Source organism: Temnothorax nylanderi, unplaced genomic scaffold (assembly GCF_030848795.1).
Source record: "Temnothorax nylanderi isolate EJ_2023f unplaced genomic scaffold, tnyl_v1.0 TNYL_tig0051_pilon, whole genome shotgun sequence".
In the NCBI taxonomy this organism is placed as follows: domain Eukaryota; kingdom Metazoa; phylum Arthropoda; class Insecta; order Hymenoptera; family Formicidae; genus Temnothorax; species Temnothorax nylanderi.
Genome location: NW_027249113.1, coordinates 690,485 through 714,747, shown reverse-complemented (window position 1 = coordinate 714,747; position 24,263 = coordinate 690,485). Strand labels below are relative to the sequence as shown.

Sequence of the window (24,263 nt, the reverse complement as noted above, 5' to 3'; positions counted from 1 at the left end):
GCACGATGACGCAAATCAATTTCAACGCGCATGATAGAATGTATAAATCCATAAATCACATTATTTGAAATTTAGAAGATTATACGGTACTGAAACATCTCGTTCCTCGTGAAGGAAATCGCGCATATATTCAATAAATATATTCAATCACGTGTGCATATATTATATTCAATATATATTGTATTTTGAAACGAATTTCGGAATTATGTATTAACACGTTATTTAACATATTCATTGTGTTTGGGTAATCGAAATGTTAAATGAATTGACCACACGTGAGCTCGACAGGATCACGAATGTTGGAGTTTTCAGACACCTTGGACTTGGAAATTTAAAAGATTTTTTTTTTTTCTAAACTTGGGCACATCTCGTTAGTCCGCTCGGATACTTCTCTCGATGTCCTCGAAACGAACTTATTAAAAATAGAGGAAAAGGATAAAAATTGCAGAGAGATATATCCCCAATAAGTAGGAGATTGCCAATTGCTCAATTAAATAGTACTTTTATCGGACGCCGACCTTGACTGTCGGCTTTGCCTTCCTCTCCTCGTCGTCGTCGTCCGACGATCATTAAGGTCGAAATATTTAAATTGAATTTACGAGATCTGGCCCCGAGGCTACTTCGTAGACTACTTCGCGGAGGTTCAAGAACCAGACGAGGAGGAAACGGAACGGCAAATATACATAGACTAGATGCGAAGGACCGTCATCCATCACGGAGTATAACGCTACGGAGCTCTATGAGCCGCGTGTCGAATGACGAAATTCTCTCGTACGCATACGATCGCATACCGTCCTGAACTCTCGGATACGGCGAGATAAATACATGTCGATTGTGCCGTTGGCACGAATGCGATGCGAATACGTGATAATTAATCGTCGATTTCATCGAGAGAAACGTGAAACTTACGACTTACGTGTGCATCGCGGCTGAGATGACCTCATCGACCGATTTTTGTTTAAGAGAACCGTTTAAGAAGGCTCGATTCCAATTCGAGAATTTAACACGGCGCGCGCGCGCGCTTCTAAAATCCCGCTGATGATCCCGGTGTATATATACGACTTATACACCCGGCTGCGTCGCCGCGCCGCCGCGGCAAATGTACTTCGTCTCGGCTTCTTAAGTATTGCCTAAGTAAATCGACGTCGATTAATCAGAAATGACAGGAGGACTAGCCGGTTGCCCGGCGGGCATAGTTCCTCGCCGGTTTCGTAATTAGAGGCGCTAATTTCGCATACCTGCGCGCGCAGTGTCTGGCCGACGTAATTTCTGGATTTATCGCTATTATTTTTCTTGAAGGCGCATCTCTCGCGGGAGAGAGGAGGACGAGGGGGGGGGTGGGAAGGGACGGAAGGCATGAGATTCCGGCTGTCCGATTTAATTCAGCAGGACTACTTCGAGCCGTCGCGCGTCGCGCACAGCGCCGCTCGTTTCGCGCGTCGCGTCGCGCTCGCGTTACAGATTAATTCACGTTTAATCGTATAATCCGGAGATTCTTTCAACGGAATTTCCTTCAAATTCTGCTCGAATAAGTCGCGCTCGCATCTCCGCGGATCGGACCAAGCTTTCTGTCAATTATAACCGCCAATTTTTATTTGGCGCCGCCGTTGATTTGCATCGAGAAATTCTTTAATTGAATCAAGTCCATTGAACGGCGAGAGATCTCTTCTCCAAGTTCTCGCAGAGAAGAATCCATACGCGAATATTTAGTCTGCCAATCAGCGGCCTTTCCTCCGATTCTTTCAAACATTTCGCAATTAAATCAACGAATAGAAGAGATAAAATTTAATTTGAAGACCGCGAGAAGCTTATAATCGCCCACTTTTGGGATTCGTTAGTATTTTTATTAGGATTTATGGCGTACTTCGTCTCGTTTATTTTAAATAAATTTCGCACAGTTTGCAGAGCATTTATCTCAGGGTCTAACGTCTATCAATTAGAAGCATTGATTTGTCGATCCATTGATACGAACTGGCGTGATTTGTATTCCACAACATGGATGATTTATTCCGCGACAGGAGAAACCTTGACTAAGCTAATCCCTCATTCTAACACATGTATAATGATGCGTGGCGAAGATCGCGCGCACGAAGCCAGAATTTACTTATAAGTTTGTCGACCTTATATTGTTTTCAAGTTTGCGCGAATACTGCATATTCAACGGACGGAGAAGGATGAAATTATCGCTTTGATGTCCCGATCTGAAGAACGGCTCTATTTGATTTTATTTCCTTCATTATTCCTTATTTTAATTAACGACGATTAAGAATTAATTATCGTATAAAAATATCGTAAATAGAATCCTGAAATCTTTGCACAGTGGTTTTGCAAAGAGAGAGGAAACACCACAAATAATCTATTTTAAATATAAGCAGACACTATAATTACGATTTAATAATTTATATGTCGATAATATAAATAGTGCTTCTCCTCTCGCCTCCTCTAATTGTTCTCGCGCCGTTCTCAGACTCGCCGTTTGCTTGCCGCGCTAAAGGAGCGAAAAGGAAAAAGAAAAGAAGAGAATGACGCGCAACACAGCGACTATCGCGTTACGTGGACTATGCACGAACTTGACACCGGCAAGGACGTGTTTCGAAAGGAGGAAATAAAAAAAATAGCAGCTCCAACCCGTTAAAGGACGCGCCAAGTCAGCCGTTGAAGCCTCGAGCGAGACCGTCGATCGATTACCGAATAAATCACGATCCACGACAACCGTAAAGCGATCGTTAACCGACTTGCCGTTAGCGTGCTTGGATTATCGCTCTCTTCCTGCTTCTGTTAAATAGCGCGCGAAGATGTAAAAATTATAAAAATCCATGCGAGTCTACGTGTCCTTTGTGTCTACTGCATTATGTGTTAAAAGGATTTAAAATGTTTACAGCAACTTTGAAATTCAAGAAATCTGTAATTAAACATCTTTCAATGCAACTTAATTCACAATGGAAACGTGAATTGTTCGCTTCACCGTCCTTTATACAGACTAATCGAGAGAGAGGTTGCGTAAATCGTTCCGAAGTGAGTTATTGTTTACGCGAACCGTGAGATCCCGAAGTTTTCCAGCTGGAAATAACGAGCCCTCATCGAGAGCGGCGGTAACGAGGAGTCGGTCATCCTTTCCGAGGGCTCGGGGGCCCCTGGCCACGCGAAGGACCCCGGATCCCTCGCCCTAGATCCCCGGGCGTGGCGAATACAGCCGAGCGACGGTTTCAGAAAGGGAACCCGCCGTTTTACGTAATAACCTCGGTCGAACGGAGGCGAACGAAGCCAGGAAACTGGCTTCTTCGCTCCGCCACGCCGCGCCGTCGCTCCTCGCGTGTTCAGGATCGTTTCTTCGACTCCGACACGTCATTCCGGTGCGATACCTTCTCGTCCGCCGCGGCGTCGGAAGACAATTCCACTGCCCTTTCCACGAAGCCGAAATATACCCCGCGCACGATCGTTACCTCGGAGCATCACGGATCATCTCGTGACCGGCGTTATTATTCCGGTAATGATGCGCGCGCACGTCATTACGGATGAATGAGACGTTTTAGCGGCATTAGTGACCCACACCGTGGACGGGACGGAAATTTCGAAAGAAAGTAGGAACTTCTCGAGGTCGAAAATAGCGGCGAGGGTTGCACCGCGCGATTATCCCGGGCGGACGCGGGGACTCGTGTAACATCGACGAGTGCTGCTGCGTCACGTTTGAGCAATTAATCGCGCTTGTGATAAAGTCGGAAAATATTGGAAAATATCGCTCTAATAAGATTGCAGCGCAATTAGAATTAAAGCGGATGTCCGATTACGAAATGGCGCGGCGTTAAAAAATTGTGAAAGTACGGTAATGGCGCGACAATCACAAGTCTCAACCGCGCGATTGATATACGTCGAAATAAATATTCATTTGAATTGTATTACGAGATGCAGTGATAACGACGAACGTGCGACAAACGTCTTGCGCGACCGAGAAGGATAGCGAGTAAGGCTATAGGTGCTAATAATCGTCGATCGTCGGCTTGTCCTGTTCTACGCGCTGTCGCGGAGAGAGGTACGAAAAAGGAGAGAGAAAAAAAAAGAAGTCAGATGAGATCAGAGGAACTAGAAACTAGCATGCGAGGAACCGGCGAATGAGATGGGGGCCGAAAGGGGGATAAAGGAGGAAACAAAGCGAGGCGGCAAGGCGAAGGAAGGAGAGAGCGAGGATACTAGAGTACGAAGTGGTGGAGGAGAGGGGGGGCTCTCTCTCTATGCGGTACCCGAAGCCAGTCGGTCGGATATGCCCCGAGGCTAGGCCGTGATAGACAAGGTCAGCCTCTCCCCGCCTCACGCGTATATACGCTCGAGCTACTGTGGCAGTGCTCTTCTTTTTTACGTTTATTTATTTATTTATAAATATACCGGCGCGACGTGTCCGGTTAGCGCGGCGTGGAAACGAAGAGGGAAGTGTACGTCGTCGGCGCGGCAATAGAGGATCGTTCCCCAACCGAGATCCTTTTCCCACCTCTCTCTCTCTCTCTCTCTAGTCTCTCGTATTATTCTGCTATATATTGTTGCAATATATGCAGAAACGAACGTTCGCCAGTCCGAAGTGCGCTCCCGTCCCGTGCGTTGTGTGTCACGTGCGCGCAGGAAGTTATTAATTTGCATTTTAGATAAGGAAGCATGAAGTCTCCTTTCAATAGCGACCGGCGCGAGTTTCTGAGATCGATTACGAGTCATCTCTTCGTCTCTCGTTCACACTCGTGTATACACTGTTTTTTTTTAACTCTTTTTCTCTCTGTATGTATCTCTCTCTCTCTCTCTCTCTCTCTCTCTCTCTCTCTCTCTCTCTTTGACATCAAAGTATTGTTTTCTTTTTGCAGATATTCGGTAGCAAGGCGGATCTGCAGCTTCACACGCAGATTCACATGCGCGAGGCGAAGCCGTACAAGTGCACGCAGTGCTCCAAGGCGTTCGCCAATTCCTCGTACCTCTCCCAGCATACGAGGATCCACCTGGGCATTAAGCCGTACCGTTGCGAGATTTGCCAACGGAAGTTCACCCAGCTGAGCCATCTACAGCAGCACATCCGCACGCACACCGGCGACAAGCCGTACAAGTGCCGGCATCCTGGCTGCACGAAGGCGTTCAGCCAATTGAGCAACCTACAGAGCCATTCCCGATGCCACCAGACCGACAAGCCGTACAAGTGTAACTCCTGTTACAAGTGCTTCTCCGACGAGCCGAGTCTACTCGAGCACATACCGAAGCACAAGGAGTCGAAGCACCTGAAAACGCACATCTGCCAGTACTGCGGTAAGAGTTACACCCAGGAGACCTATCTGGCGAAGCATATGCAGAAGCACGCGGAGAGAACGGACAAGAGACCGCCGATCATCGGCACCGGCCTCAGGCCGTCGATACACGCGATGACCGCCCACCATCAGGACCACTACTGGCCCAAGGTCAGCCCGGACACGGTGATCGGCGACCTGCACGAGAGGCTGCCGCACCATCACACCGAATACCATCAGAATCAGAACCCGGAGATGTTGCTGCCGGGACACGGGCATCGCGCCGGTGAGTCCATAGAGAACGACTCGAGGCAACAGACGCCGCAACCGGGCGCGAATCATCATCCCAACAGCAGTTCGGCCTTCACGCCGATATCGTCGATCTCGATCAACTCGATCTCCTCGATGCAGCACCCGTTGAATCCGCTGAATCACCTGCACTACCCCGGTAGCCATCACCCGGCGTCCCGGCCGTACCTCTACGAGGCGTTCAACCCAACGCAGAAGTCCTCGCCGACGTCCTCGTCGTCCGGGGTGACGCCCGGCACTACCAGCAATCAGAACGCCACGTCCTTCCCGAATCAGCTGATCAGTCTTCACCAGATTAGGAACTACGCTCACCAGCCGAATCTCGGCAACCTGGGCAACCTGGGGAATTTGGGGAATCTGAGCAATCTCAGCAATCTTAGTGCCACGATGGAGAGCCACTCGCTGTTAGGCGGTCTCAAGGAGAAGCAGTAATTCTGCCTGTTCTTTGGAGATTAACTGCTCGGAAAGCGCGTTTGTGCGAAGCTCTCTCCGTCTCGCTCCGCATCTATCCTTTTTCTTCTGCTTTTCTGCGTGGCACGTCGTGACGCTGGCTCTTCATCGCAACTCGGTCGTTTTCTTCTCCGTGATCTCTTTACCCGTCTAATTTATTCACCACATTGGTGTATGTAAATCCCCTCGTGAGTAAAGCTCCTACCTTGCTTTGGTCTTATACGCGTAAACAGGTATGTATGTAAGAAGGACAGGGTCTTGTCGTGATCTTGTAGATTAATGCGTATAGTGTGGAAATTATCGCCGGGAAACGGATAAGAAATACGAGATGAAAGTCGATGTATGCTCGAAGATCGATTATTTTCGACAACTTATAAAAGATTATCACGCTCTCCCTTATCCCCCCTTTTTAAATCTCTTCTTTCCTTTTTATCTTATCTTATCTCTGATCCTTTTCATTCCGTATATGCATAACTCAATTAGGATGCGCTTGCATGTCTTATGTTATCATATATTACATATGTGATATATAATATATATTATTATATTATATTATATTATATATATTGGTCAATCTCAAGAATCCATTGTTACATGCATGAAAGGACATGTTCATTTCAATTAAAACTATTCCATTGGTTTGATCGCCGATAAATATTCGAATTGGTAATTGTAATTGATAAACCGAAGTTGGAAACTGCAGGATTGACGATTCCAACAACTATTTCTTTTCTAACTTTTTTTATAGATTGGATTCAAATATTTCGATCGTTATCGAAATTGAAGGCACATTTAGTATGTTTAATTTTTATCGTTTCCGATATTTAACCAAAGTTCGGAATTATATACACTTCGTTATTTCGCAGTGCAACCGCAGAACACGTTGGAAACCTTGGTTTACATTCCTTTGATATAATAAGACTGACGTGACGTAGTTTCCTCAAAGAGACTACGTCTTTGCATACTGGTCTAATTATTGATGATCGATATTGATCGCCGATCGATGATCGTCAAGAAACCGTTTCGTTGTTTTCCCGCAACTAAAAAAATCTTAATCTCTGTGTCGGTCGAGGATACAATCGATTTAACTCGACTGTTCGCCGATTCTCCACGCTTTTCAGCGTGCGCTAATCCCCGCCAATAATTATGCGTGCCAATTACGTGCTAGAAAGTTCCATCAATACGCATTCGTTGCGATATAATCCAGACAATCTGACGCCGGTCGTTTAAAGCTTGACATTTGAATGATAAAGTGGAGCACGATCATGGATTAACTTGTATTCGAATGGTGGACGATACACTTTCATAATGCTAGAAAGTATATGACGTGTTGACGATGAACTGCGAACTGGTTTCCTCCTCAGTTTATCAGAAAAGATTTTAGTTGTGAACAAAGATCGGATTCTCATATCTTCCGTTTATAAATGACCAATGATATTTATATTTTTAGAAGAGCTATATGGAGAGAAAGAGAGAGTAAAAAAGTTTTTAATAAATTTGCTCCAAATTGTAAGTTCTTTGACCCCCGGTAATTTTTGACGCATTCCCTGCTCTGTATTTCTTATCACTTTACCTTATCCAATCGTTTTGGACGATCAGAATTTCAACTGGAATTATTTTTTTACGTTATTCTCACGAGAAATATTCTGACTTTATCATCAATTGATGTTCTAAGTTCCAAGATTAATTACATAATTATTTTATTCTACTTTTTTTTAGTTCTTTTATTCTTTTCGTTTCATTTACTTCTTTCCCTTCACTTTACATTCCTTATTTTTTTCTACGTATATTCCAAGAGCGCTGGATTATATTTAAAAAAAACATTATATACGATTATATAAAAAATGTAAAAATTTACAGTTTAGTTAAAATTGCAGTTTTGTTAAAAATAAAAATCTCTTGTAACGCGCGTTGTGACCGCTAAGTTTTAATTAATTTAAGATTTCGTCGCAATTTACAAAGCAAATCGTTGTTACGGAGACAAGTATATTTAAAGGAAATATACGGAATATGCGGACTGATAAGATAAGGGATTAGGTACGATATGACAAGGTACATGCGAACATTTATATCTTGACGTATATGCGGAAGAAAACGGATAGGCAGATATACGAAAAAAAAATGAGCGAAAAGTATTTCGCACTGTCGAGAAAACATTTTTGCAGAATTATACGAAAGCGCCAGTAGTAACGAAGGTATAATGAAGAGAAGAACGTTATTTAAAAAAACCGCGAAGACTGGCATATAAATAAAGATACACGAGAATCTCGTTTAGAAATATATACGGACACAATATATATGTATATATATGTATATATATTTTATGAAGAGTATATATATGTATATATAGATATATAATATATAAAAGCATCACACGCACACTGTAAGAGAGCCGCACGGAGACCTCTTTGTAAATAGGTGCTATATAAATAAACAAAAAAAAAGTATATTCATATATTAATTTAACGGATTAATATATGCATATACGTATATATACAAATACATAAGTAAAGAAAATAATTATTATCATCACCAGCGTCATCGTCTTTATCAGCATCATTATTGTCATCTCGGCCATTATTATTATATTATATTATTTTTATTTGCATTATTATTACTATTGCTATTATTATTATTAATATTATTATTATTATTATAAATTGATTAATATTTTGATCGATATTTAGTAGGTGTGTAAGGTAAAAGAAAAAACAGACTCTAATAATGAAGATATTCTAAGTACCTTTCCTAATATCTAAGTAATCTTATGTATAATCTGTTGCGTGCGTATGCGTGTGCGCGTGAGGAAGAGAAAGAGGAAGAAGGAGGTAGGGAAAGAAAGGGAGAAAGATGAACATGTATATGCGACCATTGTAGATAATTTGTTGTTATGGCGTTGGACGCGCTCTCCTACGGGGTTCCCGCATGACCGATCGTTTTCAATCGAAGTTACGTTATTGTTCGCAGAAGGATACGAAAGAGCTTGATCATTGAGTTTTTGCATTTTTAATCGTATATACAAATTTCACTCTTATTTCCATCACTGTCGGCGTAGAATTTTTACGGCGAGACGGTGTCTACGGTGCCAATTTATTTCCGGTTTCTTTTACTCGCGTCGAGAGTAATCGCGACTTTAGGTCGGCGAGAGGGAACCCCGTGTGGAGGTCACGTTCGCGCTTTACCTATGCTCAAGTTGTTTAAAACTATTACGTTGTTATTAAGAAAATGATAGGACAATGAACGAGAGTAGGGGCGAGGGGTAAAGCATATAGAAAAAAAAAAACGTTCGAAGTAGATCCACTTTCTTGCTGCGTGTAGCAGACTCCTTTGCAATACGGCATGCAAACCCGCTATCTCTGGATGTTTCAGAAAAAAAAAACTAAGTCAACGCGAAAAAAATGAAAAAGAACAGAAAGAATAGGCAAACGTATTATATAATTACGCGCGTACGCGCGCGATTACCAAGAAATCACCTCGAGTGCGCATACATCCTGACAAAAAGAGTTGACAATGAAATAAAGAAAATATATATAATCGATTGAAATGCAGAGAAAAGGATAGACAGATTACCCATCACGTTGATTACGTTTGGATACGTATGAAATGAAATAAGAATAGTTTCGCGATGAGAACAAGGGACAGATGCAAGATAAGGAACTCCGACCCCGCGCTTTAATTGTGATTTCTTCTGCCTATCCTTAGTTTCATTGATTATATTATTATTATTATTATTATTATTTTATTAATAATATTATTATTATTATTTCGTTTAATAAACTGTCACGTGTTAAAATAAAGGCAAAGGAGAGTTTCTCGATATGTGTGATGCTGAATTATTTTGTTTCTCTGCTTTCTGACAAAAGGATATAAATTTTGTTTTGGCCTTTCCCTTCTCTCTTATCATACAGCGAATCCCTCCTTTCGTCCATTGATTTTAGGACGTACCTCTACGTACTTTGCACCAGTGATTGTTAATTTTTGAAAGGCGACATTTATCTATCGGACTTTATAGACTGACAATTCGCGAAGAACATTGAACGATGCGAAACAAGAAGATATATATACCTCGTCCATTGTGCATTAATGTTTTAGAAATATTTAATGTTGAAATGCACGTTAGGACGAGGTGTTTTTCCGCGGCTCTAAATTTAATCTGCATTAATCCGTAAGTACACATAGGTACATGATCTCTTCGTTAACTGATCTCTTCGATTGCTATAAATTATTTTTTTATTCGAAGGATAATACATTTAAACTGAGACAGTGCAAGAATTGTTTATTGATGCCTCTCTCTTAAAAAACTATTGTTAAAATACATTATTTAAAAAAATGGGATTATTGTTTTCTTCTCTCACATACTTACTCGCGTATACACTTGCGCGTACTTACGGATTATGAAGCACAAGTTAAGGATGAAAGGATAAACCGAGTCTTCAGAAAATGGATTTTACTCTTAGCGCGCTTTCAGCGCGTTTTCTTTTCGCGGAATGGGCGTAAACTTTCTCCTTATTAACTAGAATAACCTATTTGTTTCGTCAAAAGGTGGTACATTAATAAAATGGAACATAGATTTTTTTTAATTTAACGAAAATGGAAACGGCACGTGTAATGCATTTTTTCCGTACGTAACTCGTCGCTTCTGTGCTGATCGCAAGGATTAGAGAAAATCGTTTTTTTTCCCCCCCGAGTCGCTAATCATTGCCGCGACTCTCCCCTCGGTCGCGCGCCGTTTCGTTTCCGTTGCACGCCGCTCGAATCATTTCATCCTTCGCTGATTCTCTGTCGCAATCCTCTGTCTCTCGTTTCTTACGTTCGATCACGATAAATTTTCGCGAGACACTCGAGCGCACTCGGTTCCAGCGCGCCGCGCGAACACACTTCGCGGACACAGATGCCGTCCAATTATTCTTTCGTCGTGTATACATACAAGGGCAAGGGGGGGGGGGGATTGTGCGTTACGACATACTAAGGTCAAAGGGAATTTCTCATCTATCCTTCTGCGATACGAAAAAGAGAGTGCTTCGAAAGACTCGGGGGATGATAGAAATAACAAAGAAACAAAAAAGGAAAAAAAAAGCGATGTTCGTAAAACCGAAGATAATTACCGGGACATACCGATTGACGAAGTTGTACTTTGCTACTCGCGCGCGCGATCAGTTCCTTCGAATGACAACGATCTTTCGGGAGATTGCGAAAAAAAAAAAAAAAGGAAGGAAAGATAATACACTCTTTTAGCAATACTTAAGAAAGCACGGGAGAGGGAGGGGGACATATACACACACACGAAGTCTATCGACACGGGAAACGATAGGGTTAACGGATGATGTCGACGAGCGGATGTCGATCGTTTGTAACGCAAATAAATTTCGCATTCCAAGCAATAATTTACAGTCCGCGTCAATCCGCCGCGTGTCTAGATGTTAAAACGGAGAAATATCGACATTCTCTCTCTTCGGGACAAATTGCGTAGCGAGGACACACATTTGCATTATTAGAATGATTTAATAAGAGCGTATATAAGATAGAGACTGTATACTACACGATCTCGTAGCGGGATCGAGAAACTGTACGTATATTGTATATTCTTTTAATTAAATCGCGTCTGTACGCGGACATTCATAGCAACGAGATCCATCAGATTAATACCATCTTCGAGGGAAAAGGCTTCGCAACCTCACTCTTTATATATCGTTCTCTTTCGGTAAATATAGTTATTATTATTATTACTATATACTTCAAGTATACAAGTTGTAAATGAATGTTTCTACAACCAGCATACCTTGCGTAACCATTAGTCGTCGAGAGGAAAAGCGAGGAAATAAATAAGTAAATAAATAAATATATATACATATATATATATATATATATATGTACATGTATATGTATTTATGTATGTATGCATGTGTGCGTGCACTACTCTCTGTGTTACAACGCACTCCTAGGAGAAAAAATGCGTGTGACGAGGAAGGCAACTGATAAGAAGAACGCATGTGCGTGTACGTAAGAGCGTATGTTGCGTGAGAGAAAGTAAGAAAGAAAGAGCGAGAGAGGACGCGTATAAGCGACATAAGGAAAAACAATATATTAATTATTGCGTGGTACGAACAGAACTGTGATATTTTATTGTATAATTCTGCGAAAGAGATGAGAGAGAAATATGAAGAGAAATCTCTAAGGAGTATAATACTATTACGTGATGAGAAAGAGAGAGTGAGAGAAAGAGAGAAAGAAAGAGAGAGAGAGAGAGAGAGAAAGCGAGAAAGTGTGAGAGAGAGAGCGAGCAAAGATGAATATTACTGTATTTTACAAAAAAGTGCATCCTTAAACGCAATTAAATGCAATTGTGCGGGAACTGTACATACACCTGGTGTCTCCTTAAAGATAAAAAAATAAGGTATCCTTGACTTTTCGGTTGCGTGAGTAGCGCGTAAGGCGTACGAAAGAGACATTTTATTGTTCGATAAGAGAGACAAGTGAGAGGCAAAGCTCTGTCCAGTCGTTCTTTCGCGACTTTATGTGAGGTAATGCTCGGTGTTCTCGGGCCGCGCGAGACCCGCGGGTCCCATCGTCTGATCGTTTCCTGTTTGTAAAGATATATGTATAAAAATATATATATATACATACATACATGTATAAACTAAATGTTTCGTAAAAGACATATGCACGGAGCCGGGCGACTACACTGCGACGACGACGACAACGACAGCGACGATGTACTGAATGATCGCGGAAAAAGAGAGTAATAATTAGCGTAAGCGCATTTTGTGTCTGTAAAACTACAAACCGCCGAGCGATGAATTAACTAATCATCCCGCGTCCTGTCCCGCATTTCTCGACATCTCCCTTCAATCGGTTTCGTATGGATTCGGACTTTCCTTCCCTCCCTCTCGCTCATTTGCGCTTAATTTCGATTTGCGGTAAGTTGTGCGAAAATAACGACGATGAGAGGCATTCCGTGAGATGTGAGGGCACGAGCACGGCGACTTTGCGAAATACAAAGTTTTGCACGATACTTATGCGGAGGAAGAACGAGCGGAACAATGTATGTACGTCGCGGTTGCCTGAATCTCTTACTTTGCAAAAGAGAGAAATGGAAAATCTTTTTATTGGCGACATGATCATTTCTTTGTCAATTTGGATTCGCCTCGTAATTTCGTCGCAAATTTAGGCGTAAACGCGGCCGTCCGATTGTCGCATCACGTTTGTCCAATCTGCTCAGGATGGATATAACATTTATAACGCAATTCTGTGCGTGTGCATGCGTGCCTGCGTGCGTGGTGTGAGAAAGACAGAAAGAGGGACGAGAAGCGGACGGCCACGTTTGCGACGCTAAATGTGCCTCTAGAATACGGGCTTTTATTCCACTGGTGGACGCACAAGTGTAATGGAACACTGATGAAAATATTTTCGATAAACCCGCAATTTCCAGATCGCAAAACGGGCAAAAGGGGGAGATGTGACTATCGGTTTTCACTGTATACCTTCCGTCGCTACGAAGCAAACTCCGGTCTTTCTAGTTGCATTTTTTTCTGTATTTAAAATGAAACAAGAATAGTACCATCTGTGTTTTTCAAGAGGGAGGAAGAGAAGGAGAGAAAAAGTACAACTAAAAAAGGAATAGACTGACCGAAGAATAGTTCCGACATTTTCAAGGAATATTGCCGGGGGACTTTGCAACACCCTGTGCACGACGTAATTGAAAAGAAATAGGCATAAGGGATGATTTTTCGTATTTCGCGTCTCAGCTATTAAAATAACACAACATACTGCACACGCGCGAGTCCACGAACATCGTTTAACTCTTCGCGATCACTCATCCCGGGGTCAAAACGACCGATTCGAACGTCGGTCGTCACTCGAGTACGAGCGATACGTATTATTCAAGAATCTACCGCTCCGACAGAGAGTTAAGCGATCCGATCGTGTTGCCGTAAATTTCAGTGATCGAGATCTCTCAGGAGGACATGAACGGAATGTCCCGCGGGTATTCTTTTTCTTCCTCGCCCCTTCCTGACTTACGTAGGCTCCGCATTTATAGAATCTTTCCTAGCGCGAGCACGATACGTAATGTACAAACGTGTGATATGACATGATGGAGCTCGTTGCTCATTGCAGCGCGGAACTCGTACGTCGTTCGCATCTCGCGTGGATCCGATTCTTTTTCGAATCTCGCGGCTGATTCTCGAAACTAGATCACACGCTGTGAGATTATGGAAAATAGATCAGTTTCTCCTTTTGAAAAAAAAAAAAAAAATGCTCGGATCTAAAATATAGGTTTGAAGCATTGATGTACAGAATGAATTTAAAACATTAAAATTCAAAGAATTTATAAATTTTATACATACATATATATATGTATATTATTGGTGGTGTAACGATTGGCTATATTGTTTTCGGAATGCAACAAATTTGGCGCTGCGTGATATGCCAAAAAGCTTCTCGCGATGTCTTACGTCTCTAAAATACATTTCAGTCTCTCGTATCTATTTTCAAGCTATGACAACAACGTCGAACAGCGTTCCAATTCCGAGAAATAATTAAATTAATTGTGCGAAGGATCGATGGCGGGTATTTAGCGATTCCGACTTGCACGGACGCGGAGAGAGGATCCGAAGGATGCGTATCGCGACGTACAATTTTCGCGCTATTCCGTCGAACGAGGAACTTGAAAATCGGAGGAATTCTCGCAAAGTCCGCGTGAAGGAGATCCTGAGGAATGCTTCGCGATTCCGCGCGCGAGAAAGCGAGAGAGGGAAAGAGAGAAAGAGAGAAAGAAAGAGATGGATTTTCGTCGCATGCACATTTGACGCCGCAAACGCGATCTCTAACTCTTAAGTTTCGAAGCGACGTGTCGCGTCACGATCGATCTGTAAATAGAGGCTCCAAAATCGACACGTCGCAATTAAGTGATAATTTGTTATAGGTATATAAGTGCGGCCGAAATACGAAATCGAGGAGCACACCCGACCAACGAGAAAAAACGTCTTTGCTCCGTTTTGTAAATCGTCGTTGCCGATCCGATCTTTGCGTCGACGATTGTGTTACGCGTGCGGGAGATCTACCTGTTACTTTGTAATATTAAAGAGCGAGAGAGAAAGTGAGAGAAAGTGAGAGAAAGAGCGAGAGAGGCAACCCCCTCGTCCCTCGCGGAATTTGTCCGGAATGTCTAGGTGTAATTCGTCGTCGGAAACGACGATCCGATTTTCAAGGATTTTACGACCAGTCTTCTCGACAGTCTACGTCCCGCGCACAGCTCTGTAAAGCGACAAATTACATACATAACACACGTACATACGCATACGGACACGGACACACGGACACGCCCGCCCCCACGACATCGAAACACACTAATTGTTCGTCCTTTTTAACAAATATAACAGAACTTACGTCTTACTCTCGACGCGAGAGCGTACGAGGCGGGATGTCAGTGCAGCGGATGCCGCGTTGCGCTCGGGACGAGGCGAGGGCGAGTAGCCGCGATTCGTCTCCTCGTCTTGAGAATTGTCATGTCCCGGCGTTGCACTGGCGTGCCGCTTCGTCGCGGTCTTTTCTGTAACCCTTTTCTATAACCCTTTCGCCCGTCCGATCTGATCGAATCGTCGACATAAACGAGGACACAGGAAAAAAAAAAGAAATCAAGAGTTATATGCTTGTATGTATGCAAAAATTTATTGTCTTGAAATGAAATATATCTTTACCTAATAGCGTTTTTTTTTTCTAGGAAAACTAATGCAACACTGGTGCACACTGATTGTGAATGGATTTTTATTGTTCCGCTGTGAAAAGCAGTTCGTATATTTTCAGTGTTTAACGTTCTACTGATAAAAATTTATCAAATTTGACAACTTTTTATCAGTAGAATGTTAAACATTGAAAATATGTGAACTAATTTTTCACAGTGGAACAATAAAAATGCACTCACAATCAGTGTGCACTAGTTTCCCCAGTAGAAAACGTTATTAGAGGTAAAGAGAATCGTATCTCCATTATTTAGAGAAACTTATATGGAGAAAAGAGAAATAGAATTTAAGGTTTATTATTTCTATGAAAATTTCTAATACGACTTTTTCTAAACATTGCATCTTAGGAACTAGTAATAATGGACGTAAGATCCTTTACCATTAAACAAAAATCGAGCAAAAAATACTCTATTATTATTATTAATTCTATTCTGACAAAAACTAGAGATACGATTCTTTATCTCTAAGGTACAGATATATTGCGTTAAACGAAGAAAATTTGCTTGAATGAATTTATATACAGTGGATCAAAAAAAGTATTTGCACGCCCAGTCTTCTTACAATAACTTTATTCGAAGGAATAATACATAATTACGAATTGTATCCATAAGTAACTTATTTTATTTATACTGTATGTAATAAATTCTTTATGGATACAATTCGTAATTATGTATCATTCCTTCGAATAAAGTTATTGTAAGTAGTTCAACCAAGGGAAAAAAGTTAAAATAAAAAATTGAAATTCTTATAAAAAGATTATGGATTGTTGCGTATACACGAGTATATAAATGTTGATTTCTTCTTTCTTTTTCCTGTGTATCGTCGCAGCCGTGACATTTGATTTCGTCGTAATCTTATATGATCATCTGTGGATCGAGGGCACCGAGATGCGCGAATAATTCGAGATCTCGTAAACTTTCGAGGGGGAAGAAAGAGTTCTATCAACTTATATAGAGGAAAAGGAGATTGCGAAGAATTTTTCTTTTAAACGAAAAATTGCAGACTGCAACGGAATTGCAAATCCCCTTATCGAGGAATATAATAACGCTAAATTGACTCGACAATTTTATTAATACATAGTACGTCGAATTCATGCATTGTGTTTCAATCGTTCAGACTATTTTTGACGATCCACGATCCCTCAGATTTTCACGCACCAATTCGCACATAGCTTGAAAGATTATAAATAAAATAATTCGATATAAAATCATTTTTTTTATGATATTGAATTGATATTTATTTAATAATGCTCTTATTCGTTTTAGTTATATAAAAATAATTAAAATTTCACGATACAGTGATGTGTATTTTAATATATCTTTTACATTTCCAATAATATATGTTCTATATTCCACAATTACGTATTTTAAGATATAATCTATATTTGCGTGTGCATATGTTGAATTCTTCAAACGTTTTTCGCGGCGCATAAAATTATACAAATGGAGATAAGTTTCTAATATACGAATTATCGATCATCCAGAGCAAACCTCGATCACGTCTATAGGCTCCAAATTTAATTGCAAGAGCGCAACGGCCGCCATTAAAATCCACGCAAGAAATTTCCGATTGCGAATTGATAAAAAAAAAAAAAAAAAAGCGAGAGAGCAACGATACCTGTGCGACTCTCCGTATCCTCCCTTTTCCAAGGACGCGATTCTCCATTTCCGGGCGGCAAACGCTCCGCTAAACATTTTTAATTACTGCTCTCGTTACTTTACCACGTAAATGAGATACGACACAAAGTTTTAACGCGCGCGCTTGATCCAATTCGCGGACGAGACGAGGACGCGAGCGAAACTTTTCTGCCGGCCCCTCCGGCGCGCGCGGCGCGGCGGTGTCAGTGTCTTCATCTAGCGTAGGAACTAGGAACCCTCAAGCGGCGGCTAACTTCACGCGGCGGTACGGCAGATCCGCGCGCACGCGCGCAACTCGACGGGCAATCGGGGATCGGGGCAGTCGCGAACAGCTGATAGGAAGCGGCGACTCCGGCGAGACGGCGGGCGTGTTGACGGATCCAACGGATCGATCATACGCGTCGCTGTCAAAAATCCGCACGCAAACCGCTGGGCCTACAATTCCCTCCGAGTACATGTACAAATAAGCCTCGTCGCCTCGTTTCACGTATCATGGCGTTCCTGGAGGTCAGTCATTTTCGTTATTTCCTCGCGACTCGTCTCGATCTCGTTGTTTCTCTCGCCCGACATAACCTAGAATGTCAATACTGAGCTTATTATCGTTTTAGTGGAGGCGCTTTAATTTCTTCGACTTGAAAAAGGAAGTCGACGCAGGGAAGATCGCTAAAGCGTTCGGGGTAAGTTGTTACCTTGAGTGATGACAATGTTGATTGACCGTCATGCGCCACTGTCATGGACAGGATGAAAGCTCCTGGTTATCATTACTTATGAAAGCTCCTGGTTATACATCCTATAGGATGCGCAAGTCGCTGCAGCTACCAGTGGCAATGGCAATCTCGTGTTCGGGGACAATGCGGGCAGCGTACATTTGATAAACCGGTTATACGAAATCACCACCTTTCGGGCTTACGAGATCACTCTGGTGTTGGCGCAGCAAGTCGAACATTCCACCTTCTTGTTCACCATCGGTGTAAGAGTGCTGTTATGATCTCTCGTTGCCATGCATGTTCTTAATTAGACCGAGTACATATGATAGATTTGATTTAATTGTTTGAATTTATTGTTAACAGGAGGACGAGCCTGGATGCAATCCTACTATAAAGGTTTGGAACTTGGCCAAGCCTGATAAACAAGGTAATCCGACATGCGTTCGAATAAGCAGAGCCATACCTAGCTATAGGGCGGTCCCAGCGACAGCTCTATGTGTACATACTAGTCTTACATTGATGGCTATTGGATTCGGGGATGGATCTATCATGTTGTATAGGTAAGCTTATATTCTTTTTTTATCTCTACTCTTTATCTTTTATTCTCCGTCATTGGATATTAGAAGGTGGATGCTATTTTCTTATCCAATGTTTTATATCATGATACGATATTATATTAATCAGTAATCTGCAATTAAATTTTTTTCAGGGGTGACCTGACTCGAGAGCGAAAGAATAAGATAAAAGTTTTGAAGGATTCCAATCTGTCTGTTACCGGCCTCGCGATACGAGCGACCGGTAAACAGACCTATCTGTTCGTCGCCACGCAGAATTGTGTGTTCCTGTATAATATTACCGTTAAGGATAAGGAGTTCAAGTCTACTTTGGATACTATGGGTTGCGCGCGAAGATGTAGCGTGCTCGCCGAGTCTATGCAGGACAGTCACTTTATGATCGGACGTAATGACGTACGTCACGCATATTGCTTCGTGCTTGCATCTTGCATTACGTTTTACATCCGTTTTTAAAAAGCCAAAAATTTTCAGGCTATTTATTGTTACACGCCAGACGGTAGAGGCCCATGCTACGCGGTAGAGGGTCAGAAGATAATGCTAGAATGGTTCAGGACATATTTGGTGATAGTAGCAAAAGAAGCGGCGAATGTTCCAAGAACAACAACTATATCCGCCAAACCCAAGTAATATATACACACGTATGCATTTTCTTTTGTAATTCTTTTATATTTATGTTGTAATGCATATTAAATCTCCGTAGCACAATAGAGCCGATACCTCCTGGCGTGGATAAGCACATCATTACTGTGCTCGATATTCAAAACAAGTTTATCGTGTTCTCCGCACCAATGGTGTCTGTCCAAGCAGTCTTATCCGAGTGGGGTGGATTTTTTATACTTAGTGGAGATAACAAATTGTATCATTTAGATGAGAAGGACTTACAGTCAAAATTAGCATTACTTTTCAAAAAGAATTTGTACGATGTTTCTATAAGGTATGTTGGATATATCGATTTAATTGCAATTAAATCAGCATTAAGACTAATGTTTAATAATATAACTTTTTACGCTACCACAGAATAGCTAAAAATCAGCAATATGATGCAGAAGGTCTCATAGACATTTTCCGTCAATACGGAGATCATTTGTATTCTAAGGGGGATCATAATGGCGCTATAGAGCAATATATAAAGACTATAGGCAAATTAGAACCGTCTTATGTGATAAGAAAATTCCTGGATTCCCAACATATTGATAATTTGACGACGTATTTGCAAGCGTTGCATAAAAATGGACAGGCAACAGAGGATCATACTACTTTGTTATTAAATTGTTACACCAAGCTTAACCATACCGATAAGTTAAAAGAGTTTATTATGGTAAGTTGGACATGGAAACTATAAATATTTATGTGTATTGTATACCTTTATTATATTACTTTGTATATAATTTAGACAAAAGATCGTGAGGTTGATTTTGACGTGGAAATAGCGATAAAAGTTTGCCGCCAAGCATCGCCGGAGGATGCCCTATTACTCGCACAGAAACACGGTAAACACGAATGGTATCTTCGCATCCAAATCGAAGATAAGCAGGAATATAAAAAGGCTTTGGAATACATGGCAACGTTAGAATTCGAAGAGGTATTACATATATATATCATGTACATAAATTCTATACAATTTCTACAAAGAAATAGTAAAATAGCCATATTAAAAAATGGTTTAAATATATTTTAGGCAGAAGCCAATATGAAAAAATATGGAAATATCTTAATAGAAAATGTGCCAAATGAATCTACACAATTTTTGAAAGCCTTGTGCACGAACTATAAACCTTCCAACAAACCTCTTATAGATCAGGTATGTATACATGTCTGAATCTTACATTCTTCTATTTGTTTTAACCAAATTATTGTTTGAGGAAAAATTAAAAGATGGAAAATTATGGATTATTTTACCTTTGCAGGAAGCTTTAAATGGCTATACAGAACAGCGTGTCGATAAAGCTAGTCCAGAAGATTTTATTCATTTATTTCTAAATAATTCTGAACGACTCGTAGAGTTTTTGGAGCATTTAGTTAAATCAGATACAAAGTTAGTTTCTCTCATGAAATAAAAGCTACAAGTACTTTTTATCATGAAATTAACTTTTCATTTTTTTATATTTCTTGTAGATGGAGTACACTTATTTATAATACATTAGTGGAACATTATTTACATGTTTGGTCGGCATTAGATAACGATGTAGCTAAACTACAATATGAACAGAAAATTGTACGACTTCTGCAGAATTCTGAGGCCCGTTATGATAAAGACCAGATATTAATACTTTGTCATCAACATAATTTCAGAAAAGGATTACTATTTCTTTACGAAGAGAGCAAACTGTAAGTCGTTGTCGTATGAATGTTTGTAACGACATAGAAATACACTTAAATATAAATTTTATTATCTTAGATATCAAGAAATATTGAGATTTCACTTATGCGAGGGAGATAGCGAACAAGTTCTCGCCACTTGCAAAAGATTCGGTCACCAGGACCCTAATCTGTGGGTACAAGCTTTGTGGAGCGTAGCTAAAAACAAGGATGCACCAACGAAACTTCTCGCCGATATATTAGCTTATATCGGTAAATATATTCGCGGAATATCAATTATGTTCAATCAAATGCATTGGAAAACATTATTTTGTTGCGCGTAAAAATATCGTTGTAGCTCAAGAAAGACTGTTATCTCCTTTGATGGTCGTTGACGCAATTTCCACATCATTGACCTGCACGTTGGGAGACGTTAGAAGTTATTTGTGCAGTGTATTACGAACGGAGAACGAGCAAACTCAAGCTGACACGGAATTAACAGAGAAATATAGAGCCGATACTCTTAAATTACGGGAACAAATAGAAGCAATAAAAAATAATACGATAATCTTTCAAGGATCACGATGTAGCGCGTGCCATCATCAGTTGGAATTGCCATCCGTGCATTTCATGTGTCAACATTCGTATCATCAACAGTGAGCTTTTTTTAAATATTATTATTTTTATTACAGTACATGAACTGAACTCAACTATCGCACTTATTTTATTTTTATACGTTTTTCTTGGTAGTTGCTTTCAAAGCTTTTCGGAAAATGAAAATGAATGCCCGGCCTGCTTGCCAAACAACAAGAAATTACTGGATATTATAAGAGCGCAAGAGCAATCGAGGGACCTGCACGAGACTTTCCACAGTCTTCTGGATCGAGCGGAGGATCCATTTTCCTTAGTGGCAGATTATTTTGGTAGAGGTGTTTTTAAGAAATTAACAGTAATTACTGATACAGACAAATCGTTACCCACACCGACTAGATCGGAGGAACCGAAGTTAAATTACGGCCCAGGTGCAGAAGCGAGACTCAGGTTAAACGAAGGGAAGAGTTCTATCTCAGGTACGTTTTAATGCCATGCCGATATTGTATTAGTTTATTTTGTCGAGACAAGTTATAATTTACTTCATACTCCTTTTACTTGTAACCTTCAACTCTTTATTAATCTCTTATAACTACACGGAGACACGTGGGATGAGGGTCGGAATTAAACCCGATATTACAGTCGGTCGCTCTCATACGGAGCTTTGCGTCATCAATCTTTCATATTAACGCGTAATGATTAATCAATACCTTCTCGCGTTCTCCCGATAGGAAAAGCGGAGCCTCGACGAGCCGGATACGACGTTCCAACGTTAATAACGGAAGAGCGTTTCCGAAATTTTGTCAAGCCAGAAGTGTATTCCTCATCGTTGGAGGCGAATATATCGGGAACGGGAAGCGGTGTGTCGACGCCACGCGGTAATTCCGCCAAAGCCTCGCCGGTGCCGATCAGAGAAGCCCGTATCTTGAACAGCACTACACCAAAGTCATCGCCGATCGAAAAGTCCTTTGTTTCAACGAAAACCCCCACTGTGCCATCGAATCCCTTTGAGACTGACTATGACGAATCCAAAAATCCCTTCGCCGACGACGACGACGACGATGCGAATAATCCTTTTAAAGATGACGATGATAACGATAATGATCGGGCCGGTAACAATGACGACGATTACAACAGAAATCTAAATCCATTTGGTAGGTAAGCCGCGAATAACATTTCCCGTGGGATTCGAGTCGAGACAAGATACATATAAATGTATATGTATACGGATAAATACTTTGCGATACGTAAGAGAGAAGATGTTGTCGAATGTGCATGCTTCAGTAAGCATTACGTAACGAATTTCCGAATCTAACGTACTATGTAAAAACTTGTGTAAACTTGTATAGTACCTATTTCAAGTTTATATGTTGTAAAAAATTTGATTTGGAGCGTTAATATGTCATGCTTCCCTTCCACAAATTGAAAACTTTGCGCTTCGCAGATCTTAAGCCTTGTCTACAATGCTAGAAATTGGTCCGAGTCCTCGATCCGAGAAAAAGTTATTAAAACTCGAATCATGGCACATGACAACTCGGAGATGAATATCTCGAATAGAAATCTCGTATAGAAAAGATGCATCCTGTCCCATTTTTTCATACTAGTTACTAGGTTCATATCGATTCAATTCTTTTTTGCCAAAATGATTACTTTATAAATAGCTAGTCAATAAGACGTTGGACAACGGAAATGTATATAATTTTCATAAATTTTTAATAAATAGAGAAAAGAGGATTATATATATATATATATATATATATATATATATATATATATATATATTCCACGGGTCCGGGTTCATACTCAGCTCTCGACCCAACATTTTTCAACTATAACGCTATTTAGGGTCATCAAAGTACGACTACTTCTATTCAAGAACTTGAATTCAGATCTCGCAGACTGATTTGTCGAAAGCATCGTGGACACAAGGCTTTAGATATAGCTTAATATTTATCTATGCTAAGGAGCATAGCATTATCCGAAGTGCCACGCTTTTTGTGTGGATGAGACACGGTATTTAAATTTCGATCTTTAAGTGCTGATATTTTAGGCAAAGGGAATCGAAAAATCGCAAAATAAAAAGCAATCGATCAATGAGAAAAAGATATATCAATGCGCCTTTGTAATGAGACTGTGATCTGAAAAAGGAATCAAGTGAAATTTTGGAAGATAAAATTAATTGCAGATTGTGGCCGATTCAAAATTGATCATTTCAAGCCGCTCTGCATCTTCACGCCGCTTTCGTGACCGCACGATTGTAAACTTTAAAAAGGGAGCGAGTCAAATTCGAGCAAAATGAACATTATTATAATAATTACGCTTATATTACTTTGTGTGCTGCATCTGTTTGCTGGAATAGAACAGCACGTGTAAAAGTATCGAGAAGAAGGTACGAATTATAAAATTGTACAATTATAATATATTAGAGGTAGGGAAATAAATAAAAAAAGCATGAGTCTATATACATGTAAATGTGTATCTATTAATTCTCTGATTTTGTATCATCTATTTATAATCAATAAATTGAGATTTTGAAGTAAATAAAATAAATTAAGATTTTAAAATAAATAAAATAAATTAAGTATGCAGATATGTCTATTGCTGTTGGATCCAGAGGTAAGAGTCAATCAACGCTCGAGGGTTTCTTAAGCGGTTGCGGCATTGGATGGCGCACTCGTTAGCGCGCCGAATGCGTCATCGC

The 24,263-nt window shown here is 40.7% G+C and overlaps 2 protein-coding genes across 4 annotated transcripts in view; both read left to right on the top strand.

The window, feature by feature from the left end:
* Window positions 1–15,407, top strand: part of LOC139772568 (zinc finger protein rotund) — a 162,517-nt gene extending 147,110 nt beyond the window's left edge. For all 3 annotated transcript variants that reach the window (XM_071706377.1, XM_071706376.1, XM_071706375.1), the window contains exon 6: window positions 4,845–15,407. In XM_071706377.1, coding sequence (XP_071562478.1) covers window positions 4,845–5,996 — 1,152 coding nt within the window. In that variant the 3' untranslated portion in view covers window positions 5,997–15,407. The remainder of the gene's footprint in view (window positions 1–4,844) is intronic.
* Window positions 15,408–17,688: 2,281 nt separating this feature from the next.
* Window positions 17,689–24,026, top strand: Vps11 (vacuolar protein sorting 11). Its single transcript, XM_071706369.1, has 16 exons — window positions 17,689–17,898; window positions 18,000–18,068; window positions 18,188–18,361; window positions 18,462–18,658; window positions 18,808–19,066; window positions 19,145–19,296; window positions 19,374–19,607; window positions 19,691–19,991; window positions 20,067–20,255; window positions 20,352–20,474; window positions 20,581–20,708; window positions 20,789–21,001; window positions 21,072–21,244; window positions 21,330–21,627; window positions 21,722–22,041; window positions 22,294–24,026. The coding sequence occupies exons 1-16, from the start codon at window positions 17,884–17,886 to the stop codon at window positions 22,722–22,724; spliced, it is 3,276 nt and encodes a 1,091-aa protein (XP_071562470.1). The 5' UTR covers window positions 17,689–17,883; the 3' UTR covers window positions 22,725–24,026.
* The last annotated feature ends 237 nt before the right edge of the window (window positions 24,027–24,263 follow it).

What these genes read in the sequence shown, in the direction of transcription:
- Vps11 (XM_071706369.1), top strand. An exon ending in ACTATATCCGCCAAACCCAA is followed by an intron (nt 19,297 to 19,373) that starts GTAATATATACA and finishes AAATCTCCGTAG; the next exon opens with CACAATAGAGCCGATACCTC. An exon ending in CGATATATTAGCTTATATCG is followed by an intron (nt 21,245 to 21,329) that starts GTAAATATATTC and finishes ATATCGTTGTAG; the next exon opens with CTCAAGAAAGACTGTTATCT.